Genomic DNA, 27,909 nt, shown 5'->3' with positions numbered 1-27,909 from the left:
TTGTGTATTCTTTTTATTTGAATTTAAATTTAAAATATCTAATTTTTACAAATCAATTTAAAAATGACATCCATTTCAATTAACGATCAGTTAGCTAGCAATGATATTTTTCAGTAAAAAGAACAAAATTATTTTTAAACATTATCAATTGTTAGAATAAATAAATAAATTTAAAAGTTAAAACGTTTGCTTTATTTCTAAAAAAAAAAAAAAAATTGAGCTGGCAATTACTTTTTACGATTGGTAAAAAGAGACTATCGTTTTAATCAAATTTAAATTGTTAGTTTTTAAAACAAAGATCCTATTCGTTTTAATGCCTTTAAAGCCTTAAAGCTGACAACTGTAACTATTTTTACATAAAAAAAGACAGAGTCAGTTTTTTTCTTAATATTTATTAACTTAGAATGCATGGACTACAATTGTTGGCACTTGTATATTAGTGCTTTTTTTTGTGGACAATTTTTTGTTTTCATTTTTTAAGAACCCCTTTGAGGAGGAGACAATTAAAAAATACCCTATCCAAAAATGTCAGTTTCGCATAACTTTTAGTTAAAAACAAGGCAATACACAAAAATAATACAATGATATAAAATAAAACATTTGAAAATTTATTGAATGAAAATAAAATCAAGGAAATTTTTGAAACAAATGAAAGTTATCATTACATAAAAATGTATAATATTTTAAATTTACAAATAGTTTAGAGCAGTCATTATTGGAATGCGTGTGACTTTTTGATTTTATTTTAATTCAATAAATGTTCAGATAATTAATGTTTTATTTTGTGTTAATGTATTACTTAGTGTATTTAATTAAAAGTTACGCAAAACTTTTTGAATTGTCTTCCCCTTAAAGGATTTCTTCAAAAGTGAAAAAAAAAAAAATTGTCCAAAAAACAGTAACGCACAAGTGCCAATTTCTTTTTTAAATAATGATAAATTCATCTTGTGAAATATTTTATTAATAAACGCCTCAATATTTTTTGGGGCTCTACAGACATGACATTCTAAGCTTAAGAAAATAATATGAACCTCAAAATATTCTATGTTATAATTTGATTCATATATAAAATTTTATTTTCTCTTATCAGATACTGAAATCATTTTGCATTATTTGGTCAGATGTTACATTTTAAGAATAACATTCAAGATAAGAACTATAATCTGAATAATCCAAATAATATATCAAAAATTCCCAATCTGACATGATTTGGTTGATAATTTCATAAGTGGCAATTAAATGTGTAACTCTACAAATTATAAAACCAGATAAAGGCATTTTCACAGCTGACACTAAAAGGAGGTTGAAAAAGAAACAATTTTAATATACAGTACTAGAAAAATAAGTGGCGCATTTGGTCAGTCATTGAGTTTGGGTTAGAATGAGTCAGTAATGTCAGCTTGCAAAGCCAGTTAAATATAATAATAAAAAAAAAACAATAAAAGATTAATCTCTTGCTGCTTACTATATTTCCTCTTCTCTCACTTTATCTTTCTTTCACTCTCCAGCTACGGATTAAATAGTATTATTACATATTGTGATATTCCCTTTTGTTTATAATGAACCATTTCAATCTTTAGTTTTTTTCCTTTTTTAATTACACAATTAGTTTAATGCTCATTTTACACACTGGCATGTGTGTCTGTCTAACCTATTTGATCAAGTCTTTATCTCTTTTTCTTTCAAGTCAATTCTTATCACTTTCTTCCATGTTTTTCTTGGCCTTCCCCTGTCAATTGACAGCTACTTCAACTGTTCTACATCTCCTAACCTAAGAACTATTATCTGTTCTTCCCATGTAACCAAACAAATGAAGTCTCATGTTCTGCACGCATCTCTACATACTGTAAAGGTTTAATCTTTCTCTAAGGTCATCAGATCTAAATTTCCCTTCAAGACTTCCATCACAGCATTTCTCTTCATGCAGGTAATCAACCTCCACTGACCAGATTTCATTTCCATATATCATCACACAATGTATACTCCTACTTCATCCACTTCTAACCCTTGCAATCATATAATCACCTGCTCCTTATTGTGCTCCATGGTCTTATTAAGATAACAAAACTTCTGAAAAATCTCAATAGCCTTGCCATCCAAATAGACTTACCTTCACACTGCTGAGAAAGAGAGAGGTGGAAGCAAGAGTACTAGATAGATACCATATAAAATAAGAATGAGGGGGCATGGGATCTACAAACTGAATACCATTAAATTATGATTGACTGAAAAATAAAGCAACAGCAACCATTACTAATATATTTTCATTTTCTCCTGGTAGAAAAAAAAAATGTAAGAAATTTGCTGGGAGGTGAAACCATATCCCATTGACCCCCTCCTTCATTGGATTCCTCTCACCTTCATATATGTGAGGAATTCTACTGTAGCAAATGATTGTATTTAAAAAGAAAACACACTTACCTCCCGCTTTGTATATTACATCCTCAAACGTAAAAGATATAACTTCATCTCCTTTACGAAGAATGGTACCAGTTTTGGTTTTACCATTTTTCTTTGTTGGTGGTATAACAAAGGTAACTTCCTCCGGTTCCTCAGTATCCTCGCCTTGTATAGGCGGTTGGGCATTAGTTTCCGATTTGGTAATTTCCTGAGACTTTCGAGTAGTCCGTTGGGGGCCGGTCGTTGCATCTGAATTCTGGTTTGCTGACGTCGAACTAGCCGACTGCTGTTGGGAGTTCGCTTGGGAATTGTTTTTCGGGGTATGGCCGGTGTCTTGCATACTTCTCTGATGTACCCCCATTCACACACTGCCCAAAATAAGGGAGCCAACTAACTCAACCACAGAAATAACTGAAATAAAATAAAAAATGAATTTGATTTCACCAAAACAAATTACAGAAAATAATAAGATTGTGTTTTGGAAATTTTTTAGATGAGGATTAAAAATTTCTTTCATTTAGACTAGCATTCTCATTCTGAACATTATTCTCACAACATTTTAGTTGGTATGACCTCTAATTTTCTTCAGAAGTATCCTGTCAAACTTGCAATAGGAATTTCAAACTGAACTTTTTATTCAGTCTATATAAATAAATTGTTCTCATTTCACCAGCCATAACCTAGTTGTAACCTAAAGTAATTTGTATTTTATTCCATGTGCAACACATGGCTCTATGGATAAAGGTGTTAAGTCAAAATCAGTTTTAAGTGACAGTTTTCTAGAAGTTGAAGGTCAATCCTCACTGCAGGCGATACTAACTAAAAAAATAAAAATCACTTTAGACTTCTACTCAATCATGGCTGATGAATAGGGCTATGATAAGAGAATATTCTTTCCATTATTTTGACTCTCGAGTATATATCAGTTAATATTTTATACATTTTTAGATAGAGTGATGTGGTTCTCAATTGATTAACTGCGTCTATGTCGGATATATACTCGAGCGTCAAAACAATAAGAATATTCTATTGTCATAGCCCTAGTGATGAAACAAGAATAACCTACCTCTGTAAGTTAAATTCGAAATTTCATATAAATTCCAGAGCTGAAAAAAAATACACCTGGAGAAGGCCAGAAAACCAATATGAGAATAACATCCACAATAATAACAATAATCCAAACAATTCGTTTAAACCAAATAATACAATAATGGAATTGTATTTAACAGTCACAGTTGACAAAATTTTGATCATGAGACACAAATAAAAAATGTTTGGTTCATTTCAGACAGCTGAAAAGAATTTCCTTTCGAACAAGCTATTGGGGTTGTTTGCGCCCCCACTGATATGACTGTCTAAATATCAATACTAATTTAAAACGGCAACAAACTGAAATGACCTTTGCGTAATGGATTTTCTAAATTTACAATAATAGCTATTATTACATCTAGTGCTATATTGACTCAATGCCGATCGTTTTTTTTTTTTACATGGGGGTCATCACTTATCAAGGCCCAGAGGCCACTCAGGGATAAGGGTTATTGCGTGTACAGTAATCAATGAGATAATATTGTAGTAATCATTAGTATTGGAGATTTGATAGAGTGTCTTACTTAAGGGGGCGGTTTGTCAGGAATTTGTTTATGTTGGACTTGAAGACATCCAAGTTGTAGTCAGGTGGGAAACAGGCGAACGGAAGAGAGTTCCACAATCGTGCACGTCTGAGAAAGAAGCTCTGCTCATGGAATCTACGTTTGGATTTAGGCACAGATAAAGAGTGGGGAAAATTATTGACAGTAGTTTCAGCCAGACGGGTGTTTCTCATGAAAGATTGGCGAGGGGGGGGACGAGAGATTGGAGCTCAGACGAACACTTGCCATGGAAATAATGATAAAACAAAGACAGGCTTGCAACGTCTCTTCTGTGGGAGAGAGGCTGCAGGGAAGAGAAAAGGGCATCTCCCACCAAACCCCAAAGTCTATTTTGTACTCTGTCAAGGCAGGATAGGCTGTTTTTAGCAGCTCCTGCCCAGATGTGGCAGCAGTACTCCATCCTTGGACGTACTTGGCTTTTATACATAGAGAATTGCATCAGAAGTGAGATATCTTCTGGAGCGGTAGAAGGATCCCACCATTTTCCCAGCGTCCCTGGCAACAGATTTGATGTATGTGTTCCGTTTCAGATCAGGAGTAAAGGTCAAACCCACAAGCTTATCAAAACATGCAGCCTCCCCAAGACGAGAGCCATCCATTTCAATTGATGCCAGATGGGGATCAGAGCGTTGATGATGTAAAGATAGAAGCTTGGTTTTGGATGCATTAAAAGTGATCAGGCACCTGTTCCCCCATTGTACCACGCGCTCAAGTTCAGAGGAGAGAGAATTAGAGAGAACTTTGTCATTTACGGCCTTTGATGTGCTACCATAGATGGTCGTGTCATCAGCATAGATGTCAACGAATGATTTAAGTATGTGTTTTTGGAGATCATTGATGTAGATCAGGAAGAGAGTTGGGCCCAGGATGGACCCCTGGGGGACTCCAGCATTAATACTGTGGGCCTCTGATTCCTGCCCATCAACCACTACTCTTATGAACCTATCAGAGAGAAATGATTTAATGATTGAGAAAACATTTCCAGTAATACCGTAGCTGGAAATCTTGTGAAGTAGGCCTTTATGCCATACCTTATATGTTAAGAGCAATTGCCCTGAAAAGGAAATCTTTGTCAAGAGATTCACTAATCCTATGTGATATAACCATTAGCACATCTGCGGTAGATCTTGCAGAGCGGAAACCATATTGCATGTCACTAAAAAGGTTGTTTCTGTTGAGATGGTTGACTACTTCTTTATTTAATATGGATTCGAACTTACTCATGGTACACAGGAGACTTATTGAGAGGGAGATGACTTTTCACCTGAATTCTTAAATACAGGGTATACTGATGAGGTTTTCCAGGGTGTTGGAAAGCACTTCTCCTTAAGGCAATGCTTAAACAGTTTTGTAAGTATGGGGGCAAGTTCTGGTTGGAGCTTTTTCAGCACTATAACTGGAATGCCGTCACTGCCAGTTGCTTTACTGGAATCAAGGCTCTTGATTAGCTTGACGACCTCACGTACAGATATTTGTATGTTGCATAGTGTGTTGTCTGTTATAGGAGGAAATACAGGGAGTTGATTGCCATTGTCACATAGGGTAGAATTAGCTGCAAAGTTCTTGGCAAATAGTTTGGCCTTGTCTGATGCTGACGAGATGACATCAGGTCCATTGATGATAGTTGGGATAGAACGCACGCTTCTGTTCAAGATCCTGTTTGCTATTTGCCAAAACTGGTGGGAACCAAGCCGCTGCTCAGCTACTCTGGATTTAACAGACTGAGCATATAGCTCTCTTGCATTTTTTATTACTCTTTCACAGTGGTTGCTGGCAGTCCTGAAAGCAGCTTTAGTCTCAGTACATCTATTACGTTGATAGCTATGGAAAAAATCATTTCTGTGCGCGATGGCAGCAGCACATTCAGGGGAGAACCATGGCTGGCTGTTAGGTTTTTGTTGGAATTTTTTGGATGGTATGAATCGGTCTATGCCTACAATTAACCATTTAGTTAGGTCTGATACTATAGAGGTCACATCCTTTTTAAACGTGAAATGCAGAGGTAGGTCAGATATGAATGTACGGAAGCTATCAATAAGAGAGAAAAAGACAAGAAATTATTTTTTTTTTGTTTTGTAGCACATGATAAGGTAAAGCCGTAACAATTACCCACTAGTATGGCATCGAGAGGCCCTACCAGAAACTACTGTATGGTCCAGAATCCATTCACCAAATGGCAATACAGCAGCCCGGTACTTTGCACCTGCTGATAGGACAGCCTCCTTAGTGGTTAATCCAAAGTTCGGGTCCCTGACTATCAGGCGGGTAACGTCAGCTCAGATGAAACGTTTACCTCCAGCACCCTTACTAGTGACATGACCACAAAGATAGACATAGAAACAGAAATTTTCCGATATCTCAGGCTACTCTTTACAAAGTACTACCGACCTGGAAAGCAGCTTTTTCTTCGCCCTTTGTCAGAAAAATCATTCATTGGAAATGAGGACTGAAGGACAAAAAAGGAGAAGCAAGAGTTACTGGAGCTGCCGATAACACATCCACATGCATTATCTACTCTCCACTGAGAAAAAAAATAAATAAAATTAAATTAAAAAAAGGGGAAGAAGGACTTATTAATATCTACTTAGTATGTCCGTTGCCCCATTCCCGGCTTAGGATAGTACTTGAAGATAGTCTCCTCTCCCATGTTAATGCATGGATACTTTTTGCCTTTATCTAGGCCGAGCTGGGATGTTAAACCGTTCCAGCTCCACCCCATAATAAATATGCTATAATGGAACTTTTATCAAATTGAAAAAGTCTTGTTATTTTAACTCGTTTAAAAAGCTGGTTAAGAAGTAATACCTTTAGGGTTATGTATTAACTTTAGCTAGAAGTAATGCATACTTTAGAAGAAAAAGAAAAAAAGCCGCATGTTTTGGAGTTCAGATAATATTCAAATATAATTTGGGAAATGTTCAATTTCATGGGAGACTTTTTTTTTTCTCGTTTTAAATATAAGAAATCGTATTTTTGACAAAAAAGATTTAGGAGAAAGATAAGAAAACAAGACAAATATTCAGGATTAAAGTCAAACCTGTACTTTGTACTAATACATTTATGTTGTCATTTTCCGTGTCCATGCATGTTTCTCGCCTCTATGTAAGTTATAGATAATTTTATTTTTATTCACTATTAATTGGATATTTATTAACACAGAAAAAAATATAATAGTGTAAAATTGAACAAATCTTTTTAAAATTATATTTAAAAAGATTATGAGATTAAATCTACCAGAACAATTTTCACATTCTTTGTAAACTAATCAGCCATTTTAATTACTTTGAAAATTACAAATGAATTACTTTGTGACAATTCCAACTGTGAAAAAAAAATTGGAAGCATTCAAACAGCCAAACATAAAGTCATTTAAACTGATTTTACAATTATTAGCAAATTCTCATGCATTAAAATATCGACAGTTTTGGAAGCTATTTATAGCTGATAATTTTCATAAATAACTTGATTATAAATTTATCTTCACGAAATTAGTTATAATTTTATAACAATTAGTTATAACTTTATAACGATTTGATTAGTGATTTAATGATATTGTAATAATTAAATTTTACATACAAAATCCTTTTTTTTTTTAAACCAATAATTTGTATTTGTGTATTTTTGAAATGATTGATTATTCATATTATTTGGATTCTTAAAACTGTTTTCGTTTTGAAAATAAGATTCAAGATGAGAACAGTAGTTTGAAGAATCCAAATAATACTAATAATCATTTGGTATAAAGAAAAACAAACAGATGGCATAGTTTGTTTTTCTTTTAAAATACATAACTGAAATGAAAATAAAAAGACTACCACGAAATGTGAGGTAAGTAAAGCTAATATCCTAAAATTTTGTATGTTTCTCCAGCTCTCCTGAATATTAGCTCAGTCTAATCTATAATATAAATCTCACCAGTCTGTTTAACTGTATGTATGTATGTATGTATGTATGTATGTGGTGGCCAAGGTCTGGTGTGGACGTGTGTTAAAAGCACACAAATGTCTTAGCGTCATACTGTGCTTCTTCCAGACAAATCAACCCCATGTGCACATCGTGACCACTGCCATGAGATGGGGCTCTCATGAACGGCGAGTGTCCTGCGCCGTATAACTGGACTTCCACTGCCTTGTGGGCCAATGTTCTTTTGACCAAAGGTTAAGGCTGAGGTAACCCTGATAGAAACCTCCAGAGGAGCTTAGGCCCCGTAAGCTGCAGCATACATGACCCACCGGCGTGTGGAATATGCTCTGGTGCCAAGCAACCTAAGTCCCAATCATGGATCAAATGGCATGATGGGTGGGGAGGGCTCCGTAAGCTGTGGTAAAGGCAATCTCTCTCGGAGAAGGAAAACCCTGATATAAAACCTGCGGCGACTGCTGCATCCAATGATGTTGACTTGCTCTTCTTTTTGGTTCAATGTTGCAGTTGTTCAGAGAGTGGGATTGTCTCGGCGCAAAGATTTCCTCACTATAAAAAGCTTCAAGCACAGGCATTACTTGATATGTAATGGAATACACATTTTATCATCAGTGTGTATCTCGATAACAAAAACACTGGCTGTAGCCTAAAACGGCAAACGGACACTCAATGAGGACAGATGCGGATATGGGCGCCAACCAAAATAAAGGCTCTGGAACATCCAAAGTTTTGACCGGCAGGTGTTCAGGGCACCACAGCCTGGACCCGGTCATCAGCAGATGTGCAGGACTGTAGAAGGTTCATAGAAGTGACCATCTGGCACATGCTGCTAGTGGCGCTCATGTCTGCCTCATTTGAGCCAGAAATGTATTAAGTAATGGCAATACTCGAGAACGAGTTTGCTGCCATCATGTATGTATGTATGAATGTATGTATGTATATGTATGCCTAAAACTTTTGACAGAGGCGACGGATTTTCATGAGATCGGTATCGTTTTGAACTTTGACCCTTTGGATGACAAATATCGAAAAATTGGCTAAAAACATTAATTCCTTTATCCTTAACTGGGCACTTTTCTACAAGGAGGGGTCGCTTTTTTTTGCCAATATTTTCAAGTCATCCCCTCTTATCGATTGACTAGCTTTAATTTAAACCTTTGCCACTTCCGGTTTGGTGATGGACGCAATGGCAAAGACGTCACTTTTTTTTTTCACATTCTTTTCCTTCTCCGAGGTACGGGTTCGAACCTGTATGCCTACTGCCATTTAAAAAAAAAATTTTTTCTTACTCAACACACACCTCTAAACATCCGGGCAACGCAGGGCACGCAGGCTAATACTATATAAACGAGCAGTGAGAATGGCATATACATAAATTCTCATTTGTTCTTTCCTAGTTTTTTTTTTCTCTCTCGTTCTTTTTCATAGCGTTTTTCTCTTTTCATCTTTCTTTCAACACTCATTGTTATTTTGTTTTTCTTTCTACTATATGTATGCCCGCCTGTTTTAGTGTCTTCTATCTACATTTCATATTCTACGCTTACAAAGTGAATAATTGCAATGCAAACACACAATACATACATAGATCATCATATTAGTTTTCTTTCCTAAGAATTATAAATAAAAACATTGCAAATACAAAGTGTGTATTTAATAATGTCTTTCCAACTAAAATTACTTAGAATGCAGATGTTTCTCAGCCCGGAACAGATGGAATGATCTACAGCCAAATGATATTATGACCGAGAATATACAAAGCAGAAATGCATTAAATCTATTTATGTCAATTTAAAAACATTAGAAGTTTAATTCATTTGCTTAATAATGAAATATCCAGCTATGCACATGCGATACGTAAAACAAGAAAATATCAGTAAATAACTAAATTTTACCTAATTTATTTGGATGATTAAAGAGTAAAAATATATTATCGCTCATCATGACAGAAAATACCAGAGAAATGCCAATTTCGTCTGAATTTATAACAAAAAGATTAAGTTTGTGAAAATTTTCGTATGAATTAATAAAATACTAAGAATTTCAATAATTAGCAGACAACTCTCATCCTTGATCTCAAACAAAGAATTTATCTTCATAATTATGTGCACACCACGGATTTATTTCCCAGCCAAGAGCTTGAGTTTTGTCAAGTAAAAAATAGATAAATTTCTTTTATTTTTAATAGAATTAACCTTCAAGGATTTTCAGAATCTGACAAGCATTTAAATAAAACTAATAAAAAACACACAGAGAAAAAATATTTTCGATTTACATTGCTATGGCATTGTAGATGTGTGCTGCTTGTAAAACCCCCCCAAAAAAATACATTAAAAGATTGAGAAAACGAGTGCTTTAACACCACCAAACACAACACCTTTTAAAGTTGGAAAGTGATTAAAGAAGGAAATCAGGCAGTGTTTATCCCAGGAAAAAGATAGAAAAGCAAACATATTAACTTCCTATATGAACAGCTGAGAAACACAAATAAGTCAAATAATTTAAAAGGGTTTTCTTTTCTTTATTCATTCTCTTCTTCCAAAGCCTTGCATGAAGAAGATGCGCCCTGCCAACTTGAAAACGGACAAATGTATAGCTGGAAGGCAAGGGCTTCAAGGTATCGTTTTGCTCCAAGGAAAATTGGCCACAAATTCAATGTCCGTCCTGTGTGTGAACCATTTTACAACATTCCAAGAGATATTTATGTGATTTCCCACAGCCTAGAAGAAAGACAGGCACATTGGCAATGCAGACTGATTCTCAATTAGAAAAATGAGGGAGGGGGTCACTTCAGCAGATGGACTGCCAGAAAAAGGGAGATGGCTGGGTTGATGAGAGACAGAACAGCAAAAAAGAAAAAGTATAAGAGATATATAAAAAAAGGTAAAATAAGGAAAGGGTGGAAAATACCTGATCAACTTGTTACTTTTATGGCATATCAACACTTTTAAGATTTATTTAATGTGCAATTTTTTTAAATGCAAATATAAACAATGCCAACTAAAGATATTGACTTGTTAAGTTTAGAGGCATTTTTTTTACTGAGTTTAAAGTAACACTTAAATTGATATTAAATCCAAAGTGAATATTATAAATACGGTGTCTCGTCCTTAGTTAAGAAATCTGGTATTTTTTGTTAATATGTAAAAGTCAATGCTTTATATAATAAAGAAAATATTAATTCTTTAACTTGATTCGATAAATATCACTCAACCCTACTAAAAAAAAGCAATTGGTCAAATTTAAAGGAACATGCACCATTACTCTACACTGCAACAGAGTTAATGAAATGGATGATTGACAGTCGAATGATGATGAATATGATGAGAGGATTTAAAATCTCCACCTTCTCCCCACTCAACAGGGAGACATAATAAAGCATATGTGAAAGAAAGTGAAAATCTCAGACAAGCGTTTTTTAATCTTACACATGCATAGCACAAGTTTTTTGTACTTCAAAATGAAAAACTTCATTTTTCCATTGCTGAGTATAATTCAGGGGACAGAACATGAATATCGTTCAAGGGAAATAACACCTGAATATACTAATCCAACAACTCTAAGCTACCACATCATGTTCTCAGGAAAACAAGTTTTAACATCTCTCACAGTTCTTTAGTATTTAACAATAAGCAGAGATTAAATGGTTTTAAAGCTGGAGGAATAGGTGGGGGGAGGGGCAGTCCGATCAGCGGATCAATGTTGACTTTGCATATGTGAAAACGTTCTAAACTTGAATGCCTAATAGATACTATCCTCGAGTGTCTAAAGCCTCTCTGTACAGGGGTTTGTTAGGACAACCTGGCATGAGGATCCTCTTCCTTACAAATACACCCTGACTAAATATTCAAAATCACATAGTATTCGCAGTCCAAATAAGATCTCCTCAGGATGGCTAACTTGCACTGGCTTTTACAAGGAATGATGAACTTTCTCCAAGTGATGTTACCTCAAGTAACAAAGCGGGACACCCCGCCAGACTAAATGAATTCTTGTAATCCGGTCTTGTATTCCGGTAAGATCAAGAGACCACAACAAAGATATACTATAACATAGTTAAATGGTCAATTGATGAGAAGGAAATGATGTTCTCAATAAACTCAGTGTTTGAGATGTAAAGGAGAACTTCAATGAAATATTCGAATATCTATGTATTTCATATAGAGTTCAGGTGTGATCCCCAGGAACTAGGCCCCTTGATTTCTGAGAACTTTGAACGAAGTTAAATGAAACAAAAATAGTGTTTATTTGCAGACTGTTATCCTCATCTTTATAGTCGTTGTTGTTGTTTCATCACATTTTGGCCAACTCACCTTCTGGCTTTCTTCAAGTGATTAACTTTCTTTTTTTTTTTTTACATAGGCGTCACCACTTATCAAGGCCGAGAGGCTACTCAAGGATAAGGGTTAAAGAGTGTACAGTAGTCAAAAGGACAATATAGTAATCGATAGAATGGAAGTTCGGTAAATTTTTTAACTTAAGTGTAACGGCTCATCAGAAACTTGTTCACGTTGGACTTGAAGACAATCATATTATAGACAGCTGGAAAGCAGAAAAACGGAAGGTAATTCCACAGGCGTGCAGTTCCAAGAAAAAAAGCTTTGATCATGGAATCTACGTTTAGGTTTAGGCACAGATAAAGAGTGGGGGGAATTACTGATAGTGTTTTCAGTTAGACTAGTGTTTCTTGTGAAAGTTTGGTAAAATATAGATTGAAGCTCAGTCGAGCACTTTCCATGAAAATAACGATAAAGCAGAAACTCGCAATATCTCTTCTATGAGAAAGAGGTTGCAGCGAAGAGAAAAGGACATCTCCCACGAGGCCACAAAGTCTATTTTGAACCCTATCAAGGCAGGACAAGTCCTTTCTAGCAGCTCCTGCCCAGATGTGGCAACAGTATTCCATCCTTGGACGTACCTGGCTCTTATATAGATAGTAGAATTGCATCAGCAGTGAGATATCTACTGGATCAATAGAAGGATCCAAACATTTTTCCAGCGGCCTTGGCAACAGATTTGATGTACGTATTCCATTTAAGATCAGGAGTAAAGGTCAAGCCCGGAAGCTTGTAAAAACTTGAGACCTCCTGAAGACGAGAGCCATTCATTTTAATTGATGCTAGATGGGGATCAGAGCGTTGATGATGTAAAGATAGAAGCTTGGTTTTAGATGCATTAAAAGTAACCAGCCACTCGTTTCCCCATTGTACAACATGATCAAGATCAGAGGAGAGAGAATCAGAGAGAACTTGGTAGTTTACTGTCTTAGATATGCTAACATAGATGGTAGTGTCATCAGCAAAAATGTCCACAAATGATGTAAGGATGTGATTTGGAAGATCATTAATGTAGATCAGGAAAAGAGTTGGGTCAGGATGGACACCTGAGGGACTCCAGCATTAATACTGTGAGCTTCTGATTTTTGCCCATCAACTACTACTCTTATGAACCTATCAGAGAGAAATGATTTAATAATTGAGAAGATATTTCCAGCTATACCATAGCTGGAGATCTTGTGAAGTAAAACTTTATGCCATAATCTATCAAAGGCCTTTGATATGTCAAGAGCAATTGCCCTAGAAAGGTTGCCTCTGTTGAGAGATTCGCTAATCCTATGAGATATAGCTGTAAGCACATCTGCTGTAGATCTAGCAGAACGGAAACCATATTGTGTGTCACTAAGAATGTTATTTTTGTTGAGATGGTTGATTACTTCTGTATTTAACACAGATTCAAGCAACTTACTCATGACGCACAGGAGACTTATTGGCCTGTACTGAGAGGGGTATGAACCATCACCTGAATTCTTATGGAAAGCAGTAATTACTGGAGATACAGATACAAGACTCAAGGAAACTATTTTAGAAAAAAATATTTGGAATTAAATATTACATAGAATCCTATCTACAATCGAAATGGATTTTTTTTTCCACCAAACTCATGTCAATCGTAGACAAAATTATAAAATAAAAATCTATCAACAATAAAAATGAAATCAAAAAGTGATCATAAACTAGCCTTCAAAGTGTAGTATCTGTTTTTTTCTCTGCCTGGGAGGAAGATATTCTACGCCGAGACAGTGCCCCTACTATATAATAAGTAGGTGATGATTGATATAATTCTTATTTTTGTCCCAATTAAGAGTGATCCCCTTTTGGGAGCTTGATTTTTCCCCACATGAAAAGCCGACCTCTAACTCTGTCCTCATGGAGAAACAAACAACCACCCCTAACCCAAACGAGAGCAAAGAAAATGAGAACCTGCTTAGAATAAATACCTCTTCACAGAAATTATAATTAGTGTCATTGGCGAAGAAGAAAAGATCCACTTGGTAGATATATTATAAGTAATTGAGAGGAGAAAGAAAGTGGAAACAGAGAAACAAGATTGATTCTCTCGGACTATCCAATAGACTTTCTGTTGAAGAACTATTGTCTGTAGCCCCCACCATCACCACCTCTACAGACAGCTTAGCCACCACTCCCTTTCTCATTCTTTCTCCGGCCTTCGCAGATCTGCTGACCCCCACCCCACCCTACACGTTTTAACTGAGCCTAAAAAAAGAAGAAAATAAACGAATAAAAACTGAACAGAGAGGAAAAACCTCCATCGCCCCCAGAAGAAATTATCAACAATGGACTAACAAGTGCAAACGCATACCTAAAAGGCCATGAATAGGAATATTGACATTACATGACTTGAGAAGAAATAACAAAAGGGGTGGGGGCAGTGTCAAGAATCAAATAAATATTAAAGATTATACATACACTGATAAATATCTACCAAGTCATCTTCTCTCTCTCTCTCTCTCTCTCTCTCTCACACACACACACACACACACACGCCAATCAACCAACCAAGATAAATGATTCAAACGAAGCATACTCTGTTCGTACAGATATCATTCTAGATGGAGACATTTATTTTATTTTATTTTTGCTTCAATCAAGAGTGCTCCATTTTGAGAATCTAGATTCCACCCACATTAAAAAACAAAAAACAAAAAAAAAAAAACCTTATATGGGAAGGCGAATAAATAAATTTATCTATGAACTAGCACGCTGCCCGGCGTTGCCCGGTCATAAAATACGCTTAAATATGTTTTAATTTGTGCAGATTTCGTATTTATAATTATAGTGCAAATTCTCTATTGATTATTATATTGTACTCAATATACAGCAGTGATTTCAAAAGTTTTAAAAAAGAAATATGATTTGGGTGCCATCAGCTAGAATCGAAACCAAAACATTTAGTTATCAGATAAGCACAGTATTTAAACAACTATGTATCAGTTATGACATTTAATCCGACGATTTTTTTTACTGTAAAATCGTGCATCGTGCGTCTTGTTTAGATTTAAATGTGATTATATATATGTATATATATATATATATATATATATATATATATATATATATATATATATATATATATATAGATAGATAGATAGATAGATATTTCACCTCGTCTCATACCTAGAACCATAATAAGTATTCCAATGAGAATAATCAGCTTTTGATCAGAACTTTCCACTTATCTGTCTATATCTGTTCATCATTCTCCATGCCATGTGTGTGTTTACGTATGTCTATAAACGTGTATGTACATATTTTGTGTGTGTACAGATATGCATAGAAGCACGTGTGGTAATGTATGGGTGTACATGCATGTATGTTTATATGTGCAAGTCTGTACGTAAGGGTGCGTGGGTGTCATCTTCAACATTTTATGAAAGACTTGGTTTTGAATAAAGGCCATACAAATTGCTAACCATTCCAATTCAAAAATATTGGGATGGTTGTATTCAAATATATCTTAACCTCATTGGCTACACCCGTTCTTCTCCTGTTGCTTGCCCTACACTCGGGTTTCTATTATTCGCACTGAAGAAGACCAAAGAATCGGTCGAAAATTTTGTGCTCTTGAAAAAAATGTCCTTGTTTTTTTCGAAATATTTTTTGCATTCCAAACACGTCAATAAATAGGAAATAAATACAGAAAAAATATAGACATTTATATATTTTTTGTATTGATTTTTTATCCGCGCACACACATACATATTAGTGGCCTGGCAAGGCCACAGAGGAGACAACAGAAGCCGCAAAACTAAAGCTGGCCTGCTAGAACTCTATACATACAAATGTAGGAAAATTTGGATATATTTTATTGGTTTTAAAATATAGGTTCTTTTTTAACATTTGTCGTAAAAGTTTAACCATAGAATAGTATTATAATCTTCAAAAAGCCTGCAAAATTTCATCTGGTTTCGTCCCATAGAACCAAAGATATGAGCATTTCAATATTCAATTTGACTATATATATATATATATATATATATATATATATATATATATATATAGAGAGAGAGAGAGAGAGAGAGAGTATTTTTTTGGCAATTTTATAAGTTCGAAATCTCGGCTACTATTGATCAGAATTTAACAAATGGAGGTTCGTTGGAAAGTTAATGACCTGAATCGTGTAGTGGGCTATGTGACATTTGCCATTAAGGTCGCACACTATTGTTTAAACAAACGGGAAATTACTTTTCTATATTAATTTAACGTAAAATGAGCACCGCTTTGTTAAGGTGCTATGCTACATCTTGCTATTTCGACTATCGTTTCATGTGTGTGTGTGTGTGTATATATATATATATATATGTGACATATGCATACATATACACACACGAAGAGCGTAAGACCTCCTATATATTTTATTCCGCCAGAATGAACTAGAGGGAATTACAAGTTGCATTATAACTAACCTTGTGCATTAATGACCTCTGTTGCAGATATTGACGATGTGAAAGAAAGCAAAGCCAATAATGGGCGTGCATCAGGATCAGAGATACATCATTAAATGCCTTCATGCAAAAAAAAAAATTGAACCGATCAACATTCACCAGCACCTGATGAACATTTACGAAGCTAATGCAGTTGATGTCAGCATATTTAGAAGATGGGTTCGTCGATTTCAAAGTGGCGATAAATTTAAACGACAAAGCGGCCTTTTCTCATATAAAATGTGTATGCGTGCACCAGTTGTTGATGGTTGATCTCTAAGCAAAACTAATAGCAAATTTGGAATCCCAGAGTTAAACTGGTTGTTTAATATAATACATGTAACACACACAATATATATATATATATATATATATATATATATATATAAGTGAACGTGTCTGTGTGTCTTTCTCTCTGTCTGTGTACATTTCCCTACGCAATAACTCTGTCAATTTTAGTCTACACTCGAAATTTGATATACAGGGTAGTGAGATTTGGGAAAATCAATGTGATCGGGTTTCTGCCAGAAATTTCACCAGCTAATAATGCAGTATAACAATAATAAATAAAATTTGCATAATCAGAAACAAAGCTTGATCACTTTGGATGCTATTTTGGCTTGACTGAAAATCCGGCAAGCTTATATGATTATATATATATATAGGCTTATATAACTGATTTTAAGGCATAGCCGACAGGAATGTTGGTCTATCTATCAACAAGTTAAAAGTATATTATTCATAAAACAATCTTTTTAATAATACGAGAAAAAATGTCTGTATATCTAATCGAGATTTGGTAGCTGTCCGTCTTAAGCCGAACTATGCTATTACTTCTATTAACGTCCTATTGTTCAATCTTTTTAAGTTGAATTCAGTTTTTTATACTATTTCTGATTAATATAGTTTTTCACTGCTCAATTCAGGGAGAGGGGTAGTGTAGTGTAGTAGTGTATTATCTCTTCTGTTGTCATGATTCCATCCTCCCAGATATTACCACCTCCATTTTGCTTTTTTTCAGAGGCGGGGGGGGGCAATGATATAGCATCTGTCCGTGGTCATGGTTTTGACAGATATCTTCCTTTGCTGAAGAGAGTCTAATATATATTCGTTCGTCATGTCATCCTTGTTATTGAATTATCACTTATTAAATCGTTAACAAGCATGTTTTTCTTGATAATATTTCTCCTTTCTGGCATGATGATAACGTTTTCTGAACGTTTGATAATGTTGTTCGCTGTCACTTATTAAAATTCGTATAACCACACCGCATCGCATCGACTTAACAATCAGGATATTGATTCTATTACTGTCCAGTTCTCAAGAAAACTTATTTAATTTGTAGAAAGGCGATAGCGCCGCTTTAACTATTTCTATCCAATAAAAGACAGACTGTCTTGAGATTCGTAATTCTTCAACAATTGCATTATATTTTTATAAGAACAATTCCAGGCAACAACATCTTAGAGACAAGAGGAAGAGACAATAGGTGGAGGAGATTAAGTCGATTCAGTTTATGACAAAATGTTTCCTGAACATGAAACCATTAAGCAATAATATTTAGTAATCTCTACATCAATAATGCTCTCACTACCTACCTATCTAACCAAACTAATATTAAACTACCTGAAGTACCAATCTATTTCAGCTTAATGATGGGCTTAACTCCCAAGTAAAACATTGTTATAAACTCATAATTTCAGTCAGAAAAGCTCCATTTTCAGTACACCATAGCAGTATATATTTTTTATTGTTTTTAACTATCTTGATATCCATATCCTTGCACTTATTAAAAAATCCATGTGTCTTGGCATGCTATGAGCCTACCCTAAAATGAATATACATGCAGGTATATATGATATATATATATATATATATATATATATATATATATATATGAAATAAATAATACATAAAATGAAAATTGAGTGTTTATCCCCCCCCCATCGCCCTGTTTTATGTGGAACAAAAATGCTACTCATCATAGCATTAATAAATTTAATTTTGAGCACTGGATCATGACTTTTAGACAAATCAAGTATAAAGGAAATAATTCTATTATTAAACTAAGGAATAAAACTCATACAAGTTTATTTAATACTTAAATTTTGTTCATATTCAGATTTTAAAAATTCATTTTACTGTTTGATAAGTTAGAAAAGACGAAATCAAGTATATGCTGGCTATGTACGAGTTTGTAATTTAAAATATATTTGTTTAAAAATTAAAAAAATATTTTAATTAATCATAAATGCTATTTAGTGATAAAAAATAATATATAAATAATGTTTCTCTTGGTCAGATACAGTTGATGCAGTTACAAAAGCATTTCGGATTTTAGTGTTTTTGTAATAGTTTATTTTGAGTGAGAGATAAAAATTGGTCTAGAATATGCTGAAATTAAAAGCAACATCGTTTCTGTTCAAAACCCATTGATAAATAAAAACATGACTGTTTATATTAGAGGATGTTTAAGGATTTCTTTTTCAGACTATTTGGAGTGATAAAAAAAATATGGAAAATATTGCGAAGATAAAGAAAAGTGAAAAAAGCATGAATTAACTTAAGATGAAAACTACTGGAGAGATCTGAAGATCTTCAGTGAGAACATGATGCTATCAAGCATGTTGCAAAAGCATTCAGTATTAGCAGAACTAGCATAGACAGAACTTGATCAAGAGCCTTGCAAAGTTTCTCCAATATATTGGTGCTAATGTACATCAAGCAATATAATCTATTCCTATCACATTAAAAAAAGTATGTTTGAATTCAAGTTTTTTTTCCCCCCTCTACAATTTCATCAGAAACTTGGTATTGGGGAGATTGTGCAGGACTTATGCAGCCAATGCCACAAATAGTTTGGTCATGTACCTCTTGCACTAACTCCATAATGTGTCCATATATCTCAGGCACTAGAGAGCGTGGTAGATAGAAGAATACATAGAATGTATAAGCGATATAATTGCATGCAACCTGGAAGATGTCAACTCTGTTGAACTGAACTGCATAGACAGTCGATATGAAACGGTACTTGGAGTTGCTCAAACTGATGTTAAGAACATCCGCACCAATCTAAATACCAAAATTAGGTGAAAAAGGAATTTTTAAATGGGAGCTTGTGCCTCTATCATTCCTCTTAAAACCCCTTCAAATTACCTCCACTTTGGAGAAATATTTATTAATTGATATCTAATACTTCTTGTTTGAATTTTGAAAAAATCATATTTGAATTTATTCAGAGGACTTCCATCCCTTTCTTTTAACCACTTAAAAGAAAAGTAAATATAACAAACATTACAGCCACTTATGCCTTAACAGCTTATGTTCCGAAATTCATAATGATCAGTTTATTACTTCAGAAGCGAATCTTGTACATACAAATGTATATAAACATATAAATATACATAACTTTGTACAGATTACAGATTATATCATTTGGAGGTGGGGGTGTATCATATACAAATCAAACTAAATCCAAATAAATTTCTAACATGACATGCAACTTTGTGTGCAAAGATTTCAGCATTGCACTTTACTCAATCATACAACTATTAAATGCTGTAGGGGCACAAAATTACATAAACACACACATTATATAATATAAAAAAAGCATAAAAATGTGATTTAACTTCTTAACCTGAATAAAAAAATCATGTCAGTAAGCGAAGGAATTAAAAAAAGAGCACTTTATCTTTTCGTATTCCTTCACCACTTCAAAGCTAGAATTAAGACAAAACTTACATCAGCAAGAATCACATTGCAGATTTAATGTTGCTCAAATTCTCACAAATTATTCATTTCATAATTCTATTACCATTGAGTATATTAGATACACATATATTTGTGCTAACACATGGGTATATATATATTTATTAAAAAACATTAAAAAGTAAATGTTTAAAATTCAACAGCATTTCTTGCGGTTAACAGTAGCCAAATGGATAAGGTCCTTACTAATGAAGCCAGGAATGGCTTCTGTCACCGGGTTCGAATCTATCGACTGGTGTTAACTGTGATACCCTGCACTGATGATTCCTGAAAGGATGAAGCATTAGTGTCTATAGATATTTAATAATTATTATAGCAAATAATTATATATATATATATATATATATATATAGAGAGAGAGAGAGAGAGAGATATCAAATTACTATAATTGGAATGAAATGAGTGTATTTTTGTTATTAATGGAGATACATTATAGGAACCTCCACGTTGTTTAATTGTGCTTGAATTTATTAATAAGCGCTGATTCAAGAAGTCTCCATCGCGGTTTATTTGAAATAAATTTAACTATTTTTGCTTGTTTGATGTCTTTTGACTTCAAACAAGCAAAAATAGTTAAATTCATGATTAGCTGCAATGAATGAAAGAATAATGCATTCAGAGAATTGCTATTTCTTATATCTCTTTTATGTTCATTGAGCTTTTTCTCTAATCTACGTTGGATTTCACTAATGTATATATGATGGCTATATATATATATATTGGCACAATCACGCTGACACGCCGGTTCTCACCAGATCATCAGAGTTAGGCAACGCTGAGCCTAGCTAGTACCAGATGAGTGACCATTTGGGAAGGCTAGGTACTGTATGTGCTGAGATGTAGAAAGTTCCAGGTTAGTATTTGGGAGCATGCTTACAAAACACTGGAAGAGATGCATGCTCTGTCTTCGTTACGACATCTAAGAGAAAAAACTGTTGTAAAATCTGAGGTCTATTGTCTGCTCTGTCTTGTGGCAGCCATTGCACTGACAAAGATTAGCAGTTGTACCAAAAAATATGGCTGATTCCGCACAAAGCCTTCACCACTATAAATAAATCATCTGTGTGGATTTCTGAACAACTTAGTTGCTGTGGTGGAACTCATACATCGAAATCAACACGAGGGTCCATCATATATATCATTAGCAGGTCGCCCCACATTGTCGCTTACATATAATTTAATTTATGCAGATTTAGTATTTAGAGCCAATATTCTATTGATTATTTTATTGTACCCAATATATATAAAACGACTTTGGTGCCAGCAGCTAGAATCGAGCCCAAAATACATAGGTCTCCAGCCTTATTTGTTACTATCTGACCTAAATCCATAAGCATACAAAAACTTTTTACAAAATAACGTTGTCAAGGATATAATGTATATTTTTGCATGCATAGAAATAATATGTTTCATCGATTTAAACCTGCCAAGTTTTTTTTTTTTTTTTCAATTTTGACCCCATAGCAGCTATTTTTACTGGCTAAAAACCAAATTTAATTTGTTCCACAGGTCCAACTCTCCTATATATCAAGTTTCACGTCTGTAGACCAAAAACTGACAGAGGATTCTGGTAGAAGGCATTCCTCACACAGACAGACAAGATCACATGTATTATATATATTAAAAGGTTTTTCTTTTTTGTCTTTTCACATATTCTATTTCCACACCATTTTATGATATACTAGCAGGGTATATCCGGCGTTGCTCGGGGTTATATAAATTTAAATAGAAGTGAATTTTGTGTAATATCTTTATCTTAAAATTTCTATCGCTCCTTCTCTCTCCAGCTGTCTCTTTATGTTTTTCTCCTTTTTGTAAGAAATAATAAACTATATATATATATATATATATATATATATATATATATATATATATGTCCGAGTACATATATGTTGTGTGTGTATTTGTACACAAAAATGAAATCCCAACTCCTCTTCCATAACCCCATACCACATCACTGATCGAACTTGAAATTGCATAATCACCGATTATGACAGCGCAAAGTATTTTATTTATCTATAAATAATCCGATGACCAAAATAAATAAGCGAATATTGGATTACGATAAAACATAAAAAGAAAGAAAAAACAATAATCGAATCATGATTTTTTTTTTTTTTTTTTTTTTTACTCTTCTGTATTTCAACGATTAGAACCCGCCTCAAGTCATGACAACGCAAGTGCTGTCGTCCGTTGGTCAGGGTTGGTGTTCAATCAGACACCTGAAACCACATGCCCCTCACCTCGTCCATCCGGCAACAACAAATAAAGGGCTAAGTAAAAAAAACTTTTCATCTATTGCTCTCACCCTGGGACACGCAGGAAATGATTTGTCACGATAACAGAACCGCCAGTTCTCAAGAACACCTTTCAATGACTTGTCAATTATATTAGACTTTTTTTTCATTTCATATATATATATATATATATATATATATATATATATATATATATATATATATATATATATAGAGAGAGAGAGAGAGAGAGAGAGAGAGAGAGAGAGAGAGAGGAGAACGTTTTATCAACGCTGTTTAAAGCAATGATTCAACCAATAAAACGATAACGTCTATGACACAGTTCTAAAATAGTGAGTATGTTACCACTCAAATTAAACATAAGAAACAAGATACCAAAGAGGCATAACAAACAAATACTAATTACAACATATAATTCTATAAATTATAATATAGGCAACAGCAGTTGACATAGCTAGTAAAATATACATAATAAAAAAAATCCTCCCAAGTAATCACGCAAGGACATCTTTAAACTCGGCTTCAAAGGACATTTTCACGTGTTACTTATCGAATAAGTAAGACATAAGTACATAAGATTTTGATAACAAAAAAGCAAAAAAAAAGCACATTGCATGAAATAAATGTTTGTTTTTCTCTCAAACATTAAATCTTATCAGAAAGATACTCAGAATATTTTCTATTGTAATCAAAATATCACAAACAAATCATTCGGTTTAAAATCGAAAACTGAATAATGGCTCTCCACCAAGTTTCGTTTTTTTTTGTTTGTTTGTTTTTATCAGAGTCAATTCATTAGTCCATTTAAATAATGAATTGATTCTAAGGAGTTTGTAAAGATCGAAGCTTCGATTTGTCAATGTAAACCAAAGGTCCAATACTCGCTGTACTAATAATTACTTTTAAGCACTAACCTTATTATATAGATAATCAAGAGGTTATTTCTGGGGTTTCTTTTCTGACATGATTTTAAAAAGAAAAGGTTTTAGTCTATTTTGGAGAGATAAAGACACTAGATTATATGACTCAATAGAAATTGAACATGGCAAGTTCAAAGTTTTCGCTGGTAACCGTTACATTATAATGCACACACACACATTTAGTTTTCAGTTATAGATCTAATCAAATCATTGATTTAGTTATTCTGACAGCAATATTTTTATACCCTGATGAGATCCGTGATACAAACTTAATTGCATTTGTATCACCACTTATATTTTATTATTTGCATAAGGCTGCTCTCAAATATTTAATATAAATCTAATATATAAAAAGTCAATTGGATTCTCGACATTATTACTACATAGCGTCTGACAACTCGATATTTGATTCTATTTAGCCCTTTTCTTTTATAGAATATTGGTGAGTGTTGTTAACAACAGCAGATTTTTTAATTTTATTTAATTTCTTTGTAAATATAATTTAGCCTGTCTGGACTATTTTTCGCAGGGAAACCATATTTCTTTCCATTAACATATGCTAATTACAAATAGAAACTGTTTTTTTTTTTTTTTTTTATGGCGACCCATGCAAAATTTTTAATGATCCACAAAAAAGGATAATCATTTCAATTTTTATTAAGAAATTTATACACAAATGAAAAAGAAAGCTTTATCAGTCTATCTTGCAATAACGGTTTCAAAGTTAAAGTCTAGTCATTCTTATTAAAACCTCACTTTTGGCTATCTACAAGCAACAAATACACATTATATCTCTCCATTTACCAGCAAGATTACTGAAGCCAAAAGTTCAAACTAATTTAAAACAAACAGGAAGAACTATTGTACTAAAAGTGAGTAATATTTAAATATACTTGAAAATTTCAATTTGTTTTATTTAAATAATTACACTATTATTAGTTGTCATATTTAATTGGTGCATTTTATATGAATAAAACACAACTTGTTTGATTATTATTGTTATTATTATTATTATTATAATTATTAAAATTTATTTACCCTTTTTTTTTCTTAATTTATATTAGTGATCTGAAAAATATGAAATTATACATTTACTGGTCTATGAAGTCCAGGTTGGCAACCTCTGATCTCATATACTACTAAAGTTTGTAGGTTTATTTGTATTATCTTATCACAGTGTATAATAAATGACGTCACAAACGGTGAAAAACTTTAGTAAACAGTGAATAAGAATGGAAGAAAACGAATGATGCAAATAAAAGAGGGAGAGATAAATGACATCATAAAACTATCATTCATTTTTTATGGCATCATCCATTTTCAAGTATATATATATATATATATATATATATATATATATATATATATATATATATATATATATATATATACACACACACACATATTAACATTCATTCCCAAGCCAGGAAAATAGAAAGTGGATCTTAGGTTTACTTTCAGCAGCCTCGTAACTTTCACTTCCCCTATTTTGTTCTTTAGTCCTCATATTCCATGAGCAGTGTTTCTGACAAAGTGGGAAGAATTGCTGTTTTCTAAGTCAGAATCTATTCCATCTACCACTTATTATTTACAGGTTTTTGACCTTGAAGTAGTATTTTTTTCTTTAGTTCTTTAAATTTATATAATTTATATATATAAGGGGCTTCATACCTTGTCTGGTGCGATTTCCAAAAAAGATGCACAAATTGTTTCACGGTATTTATTTATAAATGGATATATATAGAAAATTATATAATATTAAATTAAAGATGAGGAATAAAAGTTATATATAAGTTTATTATATCATCAGAAAGTTAAGGGGAAATTTAGGCGATGGCATTTCAAGGCTACCTACATATATCTTCTGATTCACCATACTTTTAATTACTATTTACCATATTATCCTATTTCTTCATTTTCATTTCATTTCTAAATGTCATTAAGCCAGTTTTTTGGGGGTTTTTTTCTATATTTGCATAATTCTGGCCATTCTTCTCTTCTGATGAGAAGCATTTAGCTTCAAAATGCCATGGCCTAAAGAGGTATTTTTTTTCTTAAATGGCCACCTTAACTTTTCCTTATTGTTCTGACGATATAATAAAGTTATAACTTTTATTCCTCATCTTTCATTTAATATTATTATTTTTGCTCTGCTTGATATTGTTGAGCTTTCCTTATCTTGATAAGTTTTGCTTTGTTAAAGATTTACTCTTTGATAGCATAATTATTTTTACAAAATTATATCAAGTATATTATACATATATATGTGGAAATTACAGAACATTTTCATTAAATATTTATTAATATACATAAATATTGGCTCTATAGGTCACGGATGGTTTCGTAACTAATAAAACTTAGTAAAGAAATGAATTCACTCATTCAGACCATTCATTGGTTACTTAATGAAAGTACTGTTTTTCTAACAATTCAGTTACAAAAAAGAAAACATTAAAACAAAATGCTTCTCAGCATTAAGTTAGCATAAAAATTGATATGTTATTAGACAAAGTAAACCAACACTTTATTATATGTTATTATAGTATATAAAATAATCTAAAACCAGACTAAAATATCTGCAGGTACCTGCTAATTACCAATATGACATTGGTTTTGCTCAAAGAAATTGACAACTGGTGCGTGAATAAATTTTCTTTATATAGCAGAAATAAAAAGGCATTTCATGTTTGATCTCTATATCTTTATTCTTCCCTGTTGCATAGCTATATTACTAGAGTTTGTAAGTGAATTCACAAATGGCAATTGAATATACTTAAATTTTTCAATTTGCTTTATTTAAATAATCACACTGTTATTACAAGTGGTATATTTCATATGAATAAAACACAAGATAAACTGATTCTTTGTGCCTGTTATTGTTACGCCCGTTCTGATACCCAGTAAATGGCCAGTGCACACTCATGTATTCCTCTCTTAGCAACATATTAACTCGTATATCTATGGGAATATTTCTTGAGGCAGTGAACATACATGAATGTCCTTTCCAGCAAGTTCAATTTCTTGTCAATTATTTCTTTGAAATCAACTGAAGAGATCAATCAAGTGGTGCCACTCACAAGAGGGTCTTCTTTTGTGTTCAGATTAATTTGAATCAAAACAAATCTCGTTACCTGTTCAGTGGGTTAACGACGTGATTATGCTGACTCCACTTAAAATGGATTTTCTTTTCCAACTTTAGAAACATCGAAGGCTGGTGTGTGGGGTGGGGGCACTAATCCAAAGACAACAGCAAGAAGACAGACATAATTGTATGCGGATTTTCATACCACAAGAGCGTTTAAGATACCATTACAACAGCTTTCAGGATGCTCATTACTTGGGCAAAAACTGATGCAATTGAAAAAAAAGGGAAGAATTTTCAGGTGGTCAGGTTAGGGAAGTTGAAATTTTTTTTAAATTTAATACATCAAAAATCCAAGTTCTAAGATCGTAACCAATTTTAACAGCATTAATTTTACTTTTATGCCGCACTCAGTTCACTATATCTGCTTTTTTCTCATCCCCCACCCATTCACACATTAGTTCATACGGTGAAAACTATCTAAATTACTTCACACATGAATTAATATCTTATACTGTCAAATGAATGAGTTATTGATATTGACTATTTTATACCCTCACTCATATAGCTTTATGAAAAACTAATTTTTTATTTATTCTCTCCATATGGATTGTATATTTTCATAGTTCGTTGTGAGATTGAAAAAAAAAAAGCTTTCTTTATTCATTGTCAATATGGTTAGCATATTTGCGCAATTATTGCTTGATTCACCACCATGCATCTTTAAACTAATATGAAAGAGATAGAGCATACATGAGTTTGGGAATTACAGCCATGACATGCCAGGTAGCAGAGATAGACTGATTCTTTGTGTCTGTTATTGTTCATCTGTCCTGCCACTTGATATATGACCAGTGCACACTTATGTATTCCTCTCAGCAAAATTGACCACCCTGTTCGTTTACCTCGGTCACTTTTGTGTTTAATATCATTTCCTTGTATTAGATCAATATTTTGGTGGATTGCATAGTTGCTGACTTAAGAAAATTCAAGGCGAAAAGGTTCTAAAAGGTTTGATTTCAGCTATTTTACAACATATTAATACTTGGAAGTGGGGAATGTAATCTTAATAACAATTATAAAATTCATTGAACACAATCTACTAAATGTTCAAAGGACAATATCACCA

At 33.3% G+C, this 27,909-nt stretch overlaps 1 protein-coding gene across 6 annotated transcripts in view; it reads right to left on the bottom strand.

Moving 5' to 3' along the window:
• Positions 1-27,909, bottom strand: part of LOC145291482 (uncharacterized) — an 848,143-nt gene that overhangs the window by 451,802 nt on the left and 368,432 nt on the right. For all 6 annotated transcript variants that reach the window (XM_080137367.1, XM_080137394.1, XM_080137385.1 and 3 more), the window contains one exon: positions 2,422-2,811. In XM_080137367.1, the coding sequence (XP_079993493.1) occupies positions 2,422-2,761 (340 nt within the window). In that variant the 5' untranslated portion in view covers positions 2,762-2,811. The remainder of the gene's footprint in view (positions 1-2,421; positions 2,812-27,909) is intronic.

The sequence above is a fragment of the Euprymna scolopes genome, chromosome 2 (assembly GCF_053919585.1).
Source record: "Euprymna scolopes isolate OS-2025 chromosome 2, ASM5391958v1, whole genome shotgun sequence".
Lineage (NCBI taxonomy): Eukaryota > Metazoa > Mollusca > Cephalopoda > Sepiida > Sepiolidae > Euprymna > Euprymna scolopes.
This window is presented reverse-complemented; position numbering and strand designations above follow the sequence as displayed.